Source organism: Mixophyes fleayi, chromosome 9, assembly GCF_038048845.1.
Source record: "Mixophyes fleayi isolate aMixFle1 chromosome 9, aMixFle1.hap1, whole genome shotgun sequence".
NCBI classification, from domain to species: domain Eukaryota; kingdom Metazoa; phylum Chordata; class Amphibia; order Anura; family Limnodynastidae; genus Mixophyes; species Mixophyes fleayi.
Window position 1 is genome coordinate 36,243,601 of NC_134410.1, and position 13,842 is coordinate 36,257,442.

Consider the following 13,842-nt stretch of genomic DNA (forward strand, 5'->3'; position numbering starts at 1 on the left):
GATTGACATGATCACAGTTGCATTTACAACATGAACATCTTATTACTACTCCTCAGTTCTAAATAGGTTATCACCGTTCACAAGTTCTCCTTACACCTTTTGCACATCTCTTAAATTGCTGGTGTAATTACAGTCACAAAATAGATCCCCTCTATCTCCTCCAGCACAAATCTCTCTTGGGCACAGTGTTTCCACTCCCACTCCCATATCAGCCTCTCCCTGCTCCCTTTCTGCAGGCTTTCATGTAGGCTGTCTCTCCTACCTCTAACACAGGCCGGCTCCTTACATAGACACTCACGCTCCATGTAACTTCAACTGCAGCTTGCACCCTCCAATTTGAGGATGACTTCTCAACAGTTGTGGATCCGCGAGGGGGGGGGGGGGGATGATCGGGGTAGCATACTCTGAGTGCCTGTCTGTGCTGACAGCAACACTGAAGGGAGCCCACCGTTGGAAGTAAAAAAAGGGGACAGGGCCTAAATTCTCCTTCCCCCTAGAAATACAATCTAGATCCAGCTCTGCTTCTCAATTGCTTGACTTGGCTGAATTTAGACACTGACACCCTCTCTCTGGTGTACTCTCACCCAGTGGTCGAAGTGGGAGTGTATACGGTGGTATGCGACACTTCTCCGACTGCCTTCACTGCAAAACTATCACATTCCATTCACTTAGATGCCCATTATGTTTCCATACCGCCACTTCTAAATTTCCAATTTGACATTTTTCCATCACTTTCAACCCTTGTCAGCCGCTCCTGTGGGGATGATATCACTCGCCTCGCTTGCTTGACTTAGGCTCTGACACCCTCTCTCTGGCACTACTCTATATACAGCTCTCAGCCGCTGAAAAAATCTTAATACTGCTACACTGATTGTTACAGTGGTCTCCTCTCTATAGGATCTCTTCTCTCACATGCAGCAACGCCCCCCCCTCTCTCTTGGGGTCTCCCATCTATAGGATCTCTTCTCTCACATGCAGCAACCCCCCCTCTCTCTTGGGGTCTCCCATCTATAGGATCTCTTCTCTCACATGCAGGAACCCCCCCTCTCTCTTGGGGTCTCCCATCTAAGGATCTCTTTTGTTATGGAGACTCTCCCTCTTGATTGACATGTGGGGCCCACATGACAATCAGCCATGGAACTGCTCCACGGAATGCCAGTGAACCCCAGGACCTCCTCCGCTCCATCCTGGGTCCAGGGATAATACACTGTTTGTCCCGTTAGATCTAAATCTTTATAGACTAAGGTCTCCATGAGACCTGCCAAGCAATTGTACTCTGGCGTTTCCGTTTCTCACCGCTCAGCCACGCCTCCAATGGTCACTCCCTCTAACTTGCCCTCCCGCTAGCCCTCACCTGTAGTCACAAGAGGGTGATGCATATATAAGATATTTACTCCCTTGTTGGAAGTTATTTGGGGATTATTCTATATAGTGAGACATATATTTGTGGCAAGCTATGACAAAAAACAGGAAGGTACCTAAGATCTGTATATACCTTTTTTTTGGTAGTTTGACTCAATGTGTATGCCCCCCTTCCCCTTGAACAGCAGACACAACATATACACATATATAGGGCAGCTCTATTAAAGGAGAACCAGGACACTTGTCTACTTTTTCATTTTCTATTTTTGCAACTTCTTTGTAAACCTTTTGTATAACCTTACAAACCAGCTAATCTATCAGTAATAATAATGGAGCATAATAGCTGTATAGAAGCACAGAAGCAAGTATCATGCAGTATCATTAACTTAACGCAATGCCCGTGTTTACAGCCCTGCAAGAGAGACACAAGATTAGTTTGTCGGTAGCCGGTTGCCAGGGCTAATTATCCAGTTTGTGCATTAATAGAGCATTACTCCTGGCTGACACAAGATACAGAACTATGGGTGAATCATAGCAGCCAGCTTTTATGTAGGCTGAGCATAACTCCACTTAAATCGCAAAGAGAGAAAGCAGCATTCTCATTGTAAAACATACAAATATTCATTCATGTTTAAGCACACAACTTATTTTCAAAATCATCAAAAGTTTTGTAGAAGAGATATTTATTAGTTTGTCTACGTTTTTTCTTTTGTCTTAGGCTTTTTTATTTTTGTGTTTCACTGTGTAATGAAGGAGAATGTGAGAAAACATTGGCGGATGTATCTCTGCTGTGGAAAGTGTCGACTTGACATCTATTCAGGTGAGAACTTATTTCGATTTATTTGCTGTAATAATTTGAGGCATTCTAATTGTGACATTAAAAAGAAGAATATATTGTATATAAAAACCTTTACCTGCTTAATTATGACACAGCACTGTAAGGAGGGTATTCAATTGGCAGCAAGTTTTGTTTTTGACCGCGTTAAGTCATTTTAACACAGTTTTTTTTATCATTTTCGAGCGGGTTAACTTTACCCGCGATTCAATTCCATTTTTAACGCTAAGGTTTTTTTCATGAAACGGTCCTGTCCTCTCGCGCTCCAGTAGAAGGTCTATTGAAAGTATAGGATGTGCAAGAGGCAGCCGCGTTAAAAGCTATTCAGTTGTTTTTTAATGCGGCACGTTAAACAGGCAAATGTGCACCTCTTTGGGGTGTGTTAAAAATAAAAAACCTCTGAAAAGTATTTGAAATCATGTAATAAAAAAAGTTAAACTTATGTTTATTACTAATGCCTAACATGTAAAAGTTGATTTTCTTGTGAAAAAATAATGAAATAAAAAACACATAAAAAAAAAATAAAAAAAAAAATCACTAAATAATTATATTTATGTATGTTTTTGGTACAAATATGAATGTAGTAATGTGTTTTGACATGGTATAGATCAGGCCTGTCCAACCTGCGGCCCTCCAGATGTTGTGAAACTACAAGTCCCAGCATGCTCTTCCAGCTATCAACAGGTTGTCTACTGGCAAAGCATGCTGGGGCTTGTAGTTTCACAACACCTGGAGGGCCGCAGGTTGGACAGGCCTGGTATTGATGATTCTGTAGTTTAAAAAATATGTTAAAGAAAGTACTGTAATGTAGATATTATCAATGTGTAATGCAATCTAATGTATGAAAATGTATGCAAAACCTTTTTTTGTGTTCTGCATGACCGCATTAAAACTCCCCTTCACTCCCCTAAAAACTTGCAAACACAATGTTTAACGCGCGGGGTAGTTCCCTCCTTTTCAATTGAATTGCACGAGTTTTTGCGCTGTGCTAACTAAAAACGGTCGCTATTGCAGTTAAAAACCCGCAGGAATTTTTTTTTTTTACGTTGCTGGGGAAAAAAAACAAACTCGCGGACAATTGAATACCCCCCTAAAAGCGCTATTTTTGTATGACAAATGTTCCTGGCACATCACTGAGATGGGAATGTCTTTTGTTCAAAACACTTTTGGGATTTTGTAACAAGATAGAAAGAAGTCAGAGCACAGAATATGTATTCACTGAATTATAAAACAATTCTAATTATGCAAAGACCAATCCAACAACGTCAACAATTTATTTGCAACACACCATGGGCCTGATTCATTAAGGATCTTAACTTAAGAAACTTCTTATTTAAGTATCCTGGACAAAACCATGTTACAATGCAAGGGGTGCAAATTAGTATTCTGTTTTGCACATAAGTTAAATACTGACTGTTTTTTCATGTAGCACACAAATATTAACTTTAAATTTCAGTGTACAAATAAGCTATCAAGTATTTGTGTGCTACATGAAAAAACAGTCAGTATTTAACTTATGTGCAAAAGAGAATACTAATTTATATATATATATATATATATATATATATATATATATATATATATATACTTTATATGTACATACTGTGGTTGTAGGCGCAGTTTGCCACATGCTAATAGAGGAGAGACTGGTGGTTTCCCTGGGAACCTGCAGGCTGAGGATGCAGGCAGGGTTAACTTCGTAAACTTCCAGACTCACAGAGCACAGGACCACAGTGGAGCACCTGGGCCTTATCAATTAAGGAATCAGCTAGTGCAATGCTTTGACTGGAAGCTTAAATAGCTGGATTTGTGCTGCGGGTGGAAGACTGGTGCCAACAAGTGTCCAGTGTCCAGTTAGGGATCTAACTGTAGTAGCCAGTGTTAGGGCTATGGGACTTTGTAAATATTTGAATATGTTTGGTGTTATTGCTGAAAACACTGCAGAGGTTGTATTATCCATCCTGACAAGAAAATGAGCAGCAAAGCGGTTCAGCAAAACCTGTGTAGCAGTTTGTTTGGCGTGCTTTTCACAATATATATATAATATGGTGACGAAAGTACTGCCTTTTGTACATTAAAACCCCAGGGAGATTGTTTATGTGTGTGGGAAAAGCTTCCCATGTGTGTTTCTCAGCTGTAGAAAAATATGGTAAGGGTCCATAGGGTAATGAATAGAGAGAGAGGGCAGGCTCCATTCATCAGGCCCAAAGCTATTAGCATTGTACGAATGTAACTGAACTCAGTGAGAAAAGTGGGATGCTGCAGGCGGAAAAGAAGTTGCTTGAGGAAGCTGTAAGACATTGGAGGGCCTGAACACAGCAGTTCACTGAAGAGACTGAAAAATTGAAAACTGATATTGCACATGTAAATGCAGCCAAGATGTCACACATGGCACCAACTACCTTTCATTCTGGTCACTGTTCTTACCTGTTTTCCTTGGTTCTCACTCCCTGCATTCACTTGCTGGTCTGAACTGAGCATGCGCCCACCTGGTCTTTTCAAAACTTCCTGCATTCTCTTGATTGGTTAATTGCCTGTCACCTCTGTCTATTTAAAGCACCTGCTTCTCTTCTAAGGTGCCAGATCTTCAGGTCTCCTTACCTGTTAGGACTTGTTTTATTACTGTGTTTGTTTCCCTTTCTAAAGCATGCAGATTACTCTGGTACGATAAATATGATTTCATTATAGTATAATTACATATTGTGGCTCAGTGATTAGCACTTCTGCCTCACAGCACTGGGGTCATGAGTTGGATTGAGTCCTTATCTGTGTGGAGTTTGTATGTTCTCCCCGTGTTTGCGTGGGTTTCCTTAGGGTGCTCCGGTTTCCTCTCACAATACAAAAACATACTAGTAGGTTAATTGGCTGCTATCAAATTGACCCTAGTCTGTCTCTGTCTGTGTGTGTATGTTAGTGAATTTAGGTTATTGAGGCAGGGACTGATGTGAGTTCTCTGTACAGCGCTGCAGAAATAGTGGCGCTATATAAATAAATAAATGATGATGATGATGATACTACAGATGTTTTTCATGGAGAAAGCTCTAGAACAAGGGCTAATCTTGTAGAAATTTGGAAAAATATATGTTTTCCCAAATATAAGGAAAAACTAAACAAAATCTATAGTGCACTGCTATCTGTTTTTAAACTTAACAAAAAAATATACCGTACACAGGGCTTATGGACACTCCTGTTTATAAAAATTAAGGGTGGACAGAGGTGTTGTAGAATGATGGGGCAGCGCAATGGAAATAATAAATTGTGTGCCAGAACCTCTCTCTCACAAAATATAGCTCTTTATCCACATGTCTTCTCCACTACAGCACAATACTTGGATTGACATGATCACAGTTGCATTTACAACATGAACATCTTATTACTACTCCTCAGTTCTAAATAGGTTATCACCGTTCACAAGTTCTCCTTACACCTTTTGCACATCTCTTAAATTGCTGGTGTAATTACAGTCACAAAATAGATCCCCTCTATCTCCTCCAGCACAAATCTCTCTTGGGCACAGTGTTTCCACTCCCACTCCCATATCAGCCTCTCCCTGCTCCCTTTCTGCAGGCTTTCATGTAGGCTGTCTCTCCTACCTCTAACACAGGCCGGCTCCTTACATAGACACTCACGCTCCATGTAACTTCAACTGCAGCTTGCACCCTCCAATTTGAGGATGACTTCTCAACAGTTGTGGATCCGCGAGGAGGGGGGGGGGGGATGATCGGGGTAGCATACTCTGAGTGCCTGTCTGTGCTGACAGCAACACTGAAGGGAGCCCACCATTGGAAGTAAAAAAAGGGGACAGGGCCTAAATTCTCCTTCCCCCTAGAAATACAATCTAGATCCAGCTCTGCTTCTCAATTGCTTGACTTGGCTGAATTTAGACACTGACACCCTCTCTCTGGTGTACTCTCACCCAGTGGTCGAAGTGGGAGTGTATACGGTGGTATGCGACACTTCTCCGACTGCCTTCACTGCAAAACTATCACATTCCATTCACTTAGATGCCCATTATGTTTCCATACCGCCACTTCTAAATTTCCAATTTGACATTTTTCCATCACTTTCAACCCTTGTCAGCCGCTCCTGTGGGGATGATATCACTCGCCTCGCTTGCTTGACTTAGGCTCTGACACCCTCTCTCTGGCACTACTCTATATACAGCTCTCAGCCGCTGAAAAAATCTTAATACTGCTACACTGATTGTTACAGTGGTCTCCTCTCTATAGGATCTCTTCTCTCACATGCAGCAACGCCCCCCCCCTCTCTCTTGGGGTCTCCCATCTATAGGATCTCTTCTCTCACATGCAGCAACCCCCCCTCTCTCTTGGGGTCTCCCATCTATAGGATCTCTTCTCTCACATGCAGGAACCCCCCCTCTCTCTTGGGGTCTCCCATCTAAGGATCTCTTTTGTCCCACACACCTCTGTCTATTTAAAGCACCTGCTTCTCTTCTAAGGTGCCAGATCTTCAGGTCTCCTTACCTGTTAGGACTCTGTTCTCTCTGGCTCCCGTCTGCACATCGGTATCCTGTGTTACTTGTTCCACGATCAAGACCTGTGGTATTATTGCAAGAACCTCATGCCTCATCATTGGTCCCATCCTCAAGCTATTTGCTTTCTAAAGACCTTAGCGCTTCGGTTCACCTGAACCTCTGCATTTATCGTCCAGCAGTCCTGCTCCACTCCACGGGTCCATCTCACCCTGCTCTAATCCACCTTAGAGGACTGCAACCTGTTGCTAGAGAGCAGCTAAGTCCATATTCCCTTGTGGGGATTCCTGGTGAATACTTCTCTACCGTTAGACTCCGCACCTCTCTGGGGGTAAGTCTATCTAGAGCGGGGCTTCGAGGCCTACTCCAAACTCAAGCTCCGTGACACAAGAATACAAGTCAAAGTCAATGTCAGAGTGCAAAACAAGAAGCAGCAAAACTGAAGAATGAAAAGGAAATTCTGCAGAAAGAACCTAATGCCAAAGTCGCAGATATACAAGAGAAAATGAATACCATAACCCAGGTTAAATCTACTGGAAAGTGATACAAGACCCAGTATGAAGAGTTAAAGATTCAGCATGATAAGCTGGGTGCTGAGAACTTTTCAGCCCAGGCAGCACAGTTAGAAGATCAAGCTTCTCAAGAAGAAGTGCAAGAACTAAGAGATTATCGTTCCCAGGCTGAAGCAAAGATCATGTCACAATTCTAGCAGATATAGTAGATTCACTTTCTCCAACCTGGATCAGCGTTGGCAGTAACAGAGTCACGGAGTCTAAGAGTCTAATGAATCACCGGTTTTCACCAGAGACCCCTGAAAGGTGGTTCGGGCTTTGCTGCAGGTAAGTTTGCAGGTTGCTGCTCCAGGCGAGATGAGCTGGTATCAAAGTGCACGAGACTGTTCAACATAGCCAGTCAACTGGTACACAAACGGACTACAGAATGCCAAATTAGGAAACTGGATAATAGTCAGAACAAGCCAGGTCAGCGACAATCAGGAATACACAGTACCAAATGACAGGCAGAAGAGAAGTCAGGAACAGTCCTGGTCAGAATACCCAGGAATCAACCACAATATTCAAAGGAATACTGGAGTAACGGTATGGAGCCTAATACTCCAGCAGTTTTAAAGAGATGAGCTGAAGAGCAGGGTGGGTCTCAGGAGAGAACACTTGATCACAGGTTCAGAGATCTTAAAGGGCCATGCGTCTTCTATTGTACAAAGTATTAATATTATGGCACAGGGTTCTGCGCTTGGAGCTGAGGGACGAAGAGAGGAAGTGTGCAGGACAGCGGGTTTGAAAAGTAACTGCCAGATTTCGATATGTGACAGTACCCTCCCTCTTAAAGGTGGACTCCGGACACCCAATGAAAAGGCTTATCAGGAAATTTCCTATGAAGCATCTTAAGAAGTCTGGGAGCATGAATGTCAGAGGTCTTGACCCAAGAACGTTTTTCAGGACCACATCCCTTCCAATCCACAAGAAATTGAAAACCAACTTTAGAAACATGAGAGTCCAAAATCTAGCTAACCTCATACACCTCTTGCTTGTCGACTGCTTTAGAGGAAGGAGGATCACTAGGGGTAAACTGATTAAGTACTAAAAGTTTGAGTAGGGAAATGTGGAAAACCTTGCAGACATGTAATGAAGCTGGTATATCCAACCCGAAGGTCACTGGCCTCATCTTTTGGAGGATTTTGAAAGGTCCAATGAAATGTGGTGCAAACTTCATGCTGGGTACTCGTAAGCGAAGATTATTATTATTGTTATCGTAGGTTTGTAAGGCGCCATAGTGCTCCGCAGCACCGTACAGTAGCGAAAACAGGACATACATAAAACAAGGATCCAGAGTAACCTAACCTAAATATTGCTTTATTTGGCAGCAGTAGGAACAAAATAATAAAAAATAATAAATATAACAACATTTAGTAAGGCTTACTAAGGTTCTTGCGCCTCTGACTATGAGGTTGGTGGCTAGGACCACTTATCACCCATTATACAGTCCTCATGCAGAATGAGGTCCTTCCTCATTCGGTCTCTCCAAAGCCTCAGGAAAAGACACAGTCACATAGTCTTTGTCACTTTCAATTGTCAAAATAACAGGTTACCTGCCCAGTTCCAGTTGGCCACAATAACCTTGGTGTGGTGCCATTCTCCTTTGAAGCTTTTCTCTTGGCTGATACAACAGATTGGAATTTGAGCAATCTTATGTATATTTTATATCAGTCCAACCACTTCAGAAGGAAGTTAAGAGGGAGAGGGTGTTCTACCCTGCCAGAAGTCCATAAGGAGTTTCCGATATACCTGAATTTCTTGGACATTCCGAGAAGTAGGCAAGTGTGAATTGAAGAGAAGGTGTGGAAGTAGGAAAAACATTTACTTCCCCATGTTTATTTACTTATCAGAATAATAGGATTATTACATGCAGTCTGTCTACTGTTTTGTTTAGCAATGTAATAACATTTCATATATTTGATATGTATTTCAGATTGGAGCAGACTGAGCAATGTAGATACAAAACATGGCCGCATACGCATGTCACCATCAGACTCTATCCAATCTAACAATACTGCCTCGACATCTAACGCATCCAGTCTCTCAGGCTATTACAGAGATGGCTATTATGAAAGGAGTTTTCCAAACGGTGAGTTGTGGATATCTGATTTGCCTATTTTGGGAACATCCACAAGGATTTTTGAGTTATATGGTAAATGTTGGTCACTGTCCTGTGTCCCGGAACAAACCTGTACATGCTGTCTATAAACATGGGACATGAGATTCCACAAGTATACTATTTTAAAAGCTGTCATTTAAATATTTTTTTTTATCTGTTTACCTGTATACAAACATACAGCAATGTTAACAATCAGTTGTCAGTTGGCAGCCTGTTCTCCTATTGTACACATAAGAGGCATCAAATTTTAATGAAACATATATATATACACATATGCACATAAAATCTCATGCTAAAGCCCGTATCAAGTAAGAGTACAGTAAGAATGTGTATTTGTACTGATTGTACCTCAATTAAACGTAGGTGCAGATATAGCCATCATGAGACACATCTCTTGTGAGAGCTAAAGGGCTGGTGCAGATATATTTATTGAAGATGGTGATGATGACTATCTAGCCTCTTCTGATTGGCTGTTTGTGGATTGACCTCCACCAGATAGTACTTCATTCATAATTTATTTTCTTGGGGCAGAGAAATAGTACAATTTATCTAATTTATTTTTTTCTCCAGTTTATCTTTCTGTTAGCTCTAACCTGAGATACTTTATAAATAGCCTTACCCCATAAAGGCATGGGGCAGACATCATCAGTGATACCAGCAGTGGGGTTATTGCCAGCTATAGTAATGTTATAGGTAGCAATAAGCCCTTACAACTGTAAGACAAGTGAGAAAAAGCTTTATTGCCAGTGAAAATGGGTTCTACTCCCTTTTTTAATTAGTACCCACAGTAGCTAGTGCTAGGCACAATTAAGCACAAAAATGTTTGAGTCCCCTTAACTAATGAGATCACAATGCACTAGGTGTACTAGTCAAAGTATTACTTCCTGCATCAACTACAGACCTGGAAGAGGATCATGACACTGGGTGCCATTCACACTGATTAACAAAACATTACATTCAACTCTACCTCTCTTCTCCTGACCCCCCCCCCTTCTCCTGTATCTGACTGCCTTTCTGCCATCTCCTCTTGGATGTCGTCACGTTTTCTTAAAATTAGCATGGCTAAAACTGAACTTATTTTTTTCCCTCCTTCTAAATCTTCATACCACCATGATCTCTCTATCATTTTTAATAATATCAACATCTCTTCTGTTCCTCAACTCCGCTGCCTGGGTGTCACCCTCGACTCCTCCCTCTCCTTTGCCCCCTCACATTCAATCCCTTGCCCAATCCTGTGACTTCCAACTACGTAACATCATCCACATCTGGACCTTCCTATCTCAAGATGCCACCAAAACCATTACCCATGCACACAACATTTCCCATCTTGATTACTGTAACCTTCTCCTCACCGGCGTCTCCTGCTCTCACCGTGCTCCCATTCATTCTATACTCAACGCGGCTGCGAGAGTTATCTTCCTTTCACGCCGCTCCTCCTCTTCAACTCCACTCTGCCTTGCCTTACACTGGCTCCCAGAATCCTTTTCAAACTCCTCACCATCACCTACAAGGCTCTCTCCCACTCCTCTGCCCCAAACATCACCAACCTCCTCTCCATTCACACTCCCGTCCGTTCCCTCCGATCGGCAAATGACCGTCACCTCTCCTCCACTCTGATCACCTCATCCCACGCCAGAATTCAAGATTTCTCCCAGGCTGCCCCCCTCCACTGGAATGACCTTTCTTGCTCTATCCGACTGTCCCCTAGTCTGTGCACCTTCAAACAGACACTTAAAACTCATCTATTGTTCAAAGCCTACCAGCCATCCACCTATCTCCATGCTTGTTCTCCTCAACTCCCTCTTCCCTGTTTGTGCTCCTCTTGCACCTGTTCCCCTCAACTGACTCCCTCTTGTGCCTGCTATCTGTTTACCCTCCCTTTAGTATGTAAGCTCTTATGAGCAGGGTCCTCTTCCCTCCTGTCTCTACACCTTTTCTCTTCCTCCAATGTCACTGTACTTGCTATGCTTGGAGCCTGTATGGTCAACTCTCTGTATTCTGCATGGCACTGCAGAAATCTTATGATGCCTTACAAATAAAGGATAATAATAATAATAACAGAAGCAGGAAGAGGGAGCCAATAATAGCAATTTAACAGGTAGGAGGAGTTCAGCTATTTCTGGGGGCAGACAGTTCAAATCAAATACATTAAAATGTATGTTTTGCTGAGAAAAAACGGGAAAGTTGCCATTAATTAAGGGGGTTGTCTCAAAAGTGACATTAAACAAGACTTTGAAGTGACATTTTTACTTGCATGCCCATCACTATAATGATCTAAAATCCTGAAATATGTTCCCCAAAACATGTCCATGGACATGTTTTAGGGACATTCAAAAAGTGGAAATAGGGGCATGCCTATGTGTATATGGAGTGGGCTACAATAAAAACGCCTCTGTGTTTTCTCTGGTTTGTATCCCCACGGATTCATTTATTTTCAAGAGGCAGTGACAGTGCTTGTGGAAAAGTGCTCACTTCTGAGGTTAGAAACCATACCAAGACATGGATGTGAAAAAACAAAAGATAATCCAAAGAAGGTGGTATATTGGAAATAAGATAGAGATGAGCGGGCTCGGATATCTGAAATCCGAGCCCACCCGAACGTTGACGATTCGAGCTGGATCCGAGACAGATCCGGGTATTCCCGCCAATTGCAAAACTGAAACCGAGGCTCTGAGTCATAATCCCGCTGTCGGATCTCGCGATACTCGTATTCTATAAATTCCCCACTAGCCGCCGCCATCTACACTCGGGCATTGATCAGGGTAGAGGGAGGTTGTGTTAGGTGGTCCTCTGTCCTGCTATATTTCGTGCTGTGCTGTGCTGTGCTGTGCTGTGCTATATTTTTTAAAATAAATCCAAAACCTTAAATCCGAACCAAAACCTTTCGTCAGGTGTTTTGCGAAACAAATCCGAACCCAAAACCTCAAGCAAATCCAAATCCAAAACACAAAACACGAGACACCAAAAGTGGCCGGTGCACATCCCTAAAATAAGATAATATAATTGTTACGGCAAACATACAGTTCCACTTTTGAAGACATTAACCCCATACTTGCCAACTTTGGCAAGGACTGCTCCGGGAGAACGGGGGGGAAGTGGGTGCGTTGAGGCCCCGTCCCTTAAACATCAATCACATTTTATGACCAATTACAGCAGGGGGCGGGCCACAATGGCACGCGATTTGCCTCCTAAGCCCCACCCCCCGCCACTTTACTATTGAGGTGGTTAGGAACTGGGAGGCTGCCCCGCTTTCCCGGGAATCTGGGAGGACTCCCAGAAAATCGGGAGAGTAGGCAACTATGCTTAACCTTTGATTTGATTACTTAGAAAAAACACATGCAACACTTTTACATGGATATCACTATAACACATTTAATAACTATTTTGGTAAACTTGTGATTCTTCAGCCAAATCTACTTTTCACTTCTTTTAATGTAACAAGCAAGAGAAAACATCCTGAATAACTGGCATTATTGTTTGCTTTATGTAGGAGGAGGAATATACATCAACTATGCTGCTACTGCGCCTTCGATTCACGCAACTGTCTTCCCGCAAGCAAGGAGAGCAAATGCCGACTCTAGGAAAATATTGTCGCTCATGGAATTAGACGCTCAATTAAATAGACTGAGATAAAACGATCTATTACTGCAATTTACACAAATTACACTGACGATCTGTGTCATAAAAATACAGTGGTAACATGTTCTCAAATCCTTTGTAATTAAGGATTACTATCAAATATAAAATGGGGTGTTGCTTGTCATCTATGTTTAAGGCCAGATGGCAAGGGCAGAAGGAAGGGGGCAGACTAAATCTAAAAGTTAATGAATCACAATTTTGCATTGTGTAATTAATATCCAGCACTAGTGTTCAGCCCCACACTAAACGAATCACTAATAAACACTGCGGGGTAAATTTATCAAGCTGTGGGTTTGAAAAAGTGGAGATGTTGCCTATAGCGGCGGTTCCCAAAGTGTGTGCCGCGGCTCCCAGGGATGCAGCGGCGCTGTCACAGGGGTGCCATAGCCGGGGGAAGAGAAAAACAAAAAAACCCACAAACTTACCAATCCGGCGGCGAGGAAGAAGTAGAAAAAAAACAGCAAAAAAACTTACCAATCCGGTGGCGCCCGGGACCCAGCATCCTCCTCCCTCCTCGCTTCACACTGAATGTCGGGCGTGACGTCATCACGCCCGACATTCAATGACAAGTGGCAGGAGAGAGGAGGATGCTGGGTTCCGGGCGCCACCGGATTGGTAAGTTTTTTTTGGGTTTTTTTCTACTTCTTCCTGGTCCCCCGGGATGCAGAGGAGGCACAGAGTCAGCGGAGATGGAGGGGGCACAGAGTCAGTGGATATGGAGGGGGCACAGAGTCAGCGGAGATGGAGGGGGCACAGAGTCAGCTGAGATGGAGGGGGCACAGAGTCAGCGGATATGGAGGGGGCACAGAGTCAGCGGAGATGTAGAGGGGGCACAATGTGA

At 42.9% G+C, this 13,842-nt stretch overlaps 1 protein-coding gene across 1 annotated transcript in view; it reads left to right on the top strand.

The window, feature by feature from the left end:
* Positions 1-13,509, top strand: part of ADGRG4 (adhesion G protein-coupled receptor G4) — a 94,152-nt gene extending 80,643 nt beyond the window's left edge. The window contains exons 28-30 of the mRNA XM_075187285.1: positions 2,081-2,182; positions 9,177-9,332; positions 12,853-13,509. Coding sequence (XP_075043386.1) covers positions 2,081-2,182; positions 9,177-9,332; positions 12,853-12,995 — 401 coding nt within the window. The 3' untranslated portion in view covers positions 12,996-13,509. The remainder of the gene's footprint in view (positions 1-2,080; positions 2,183-9,176; positions 9,333-12,852) is intronic.
* The last annotated feature ends 333 nt before the right edge of the window (positions 13,510-13,842 follow it).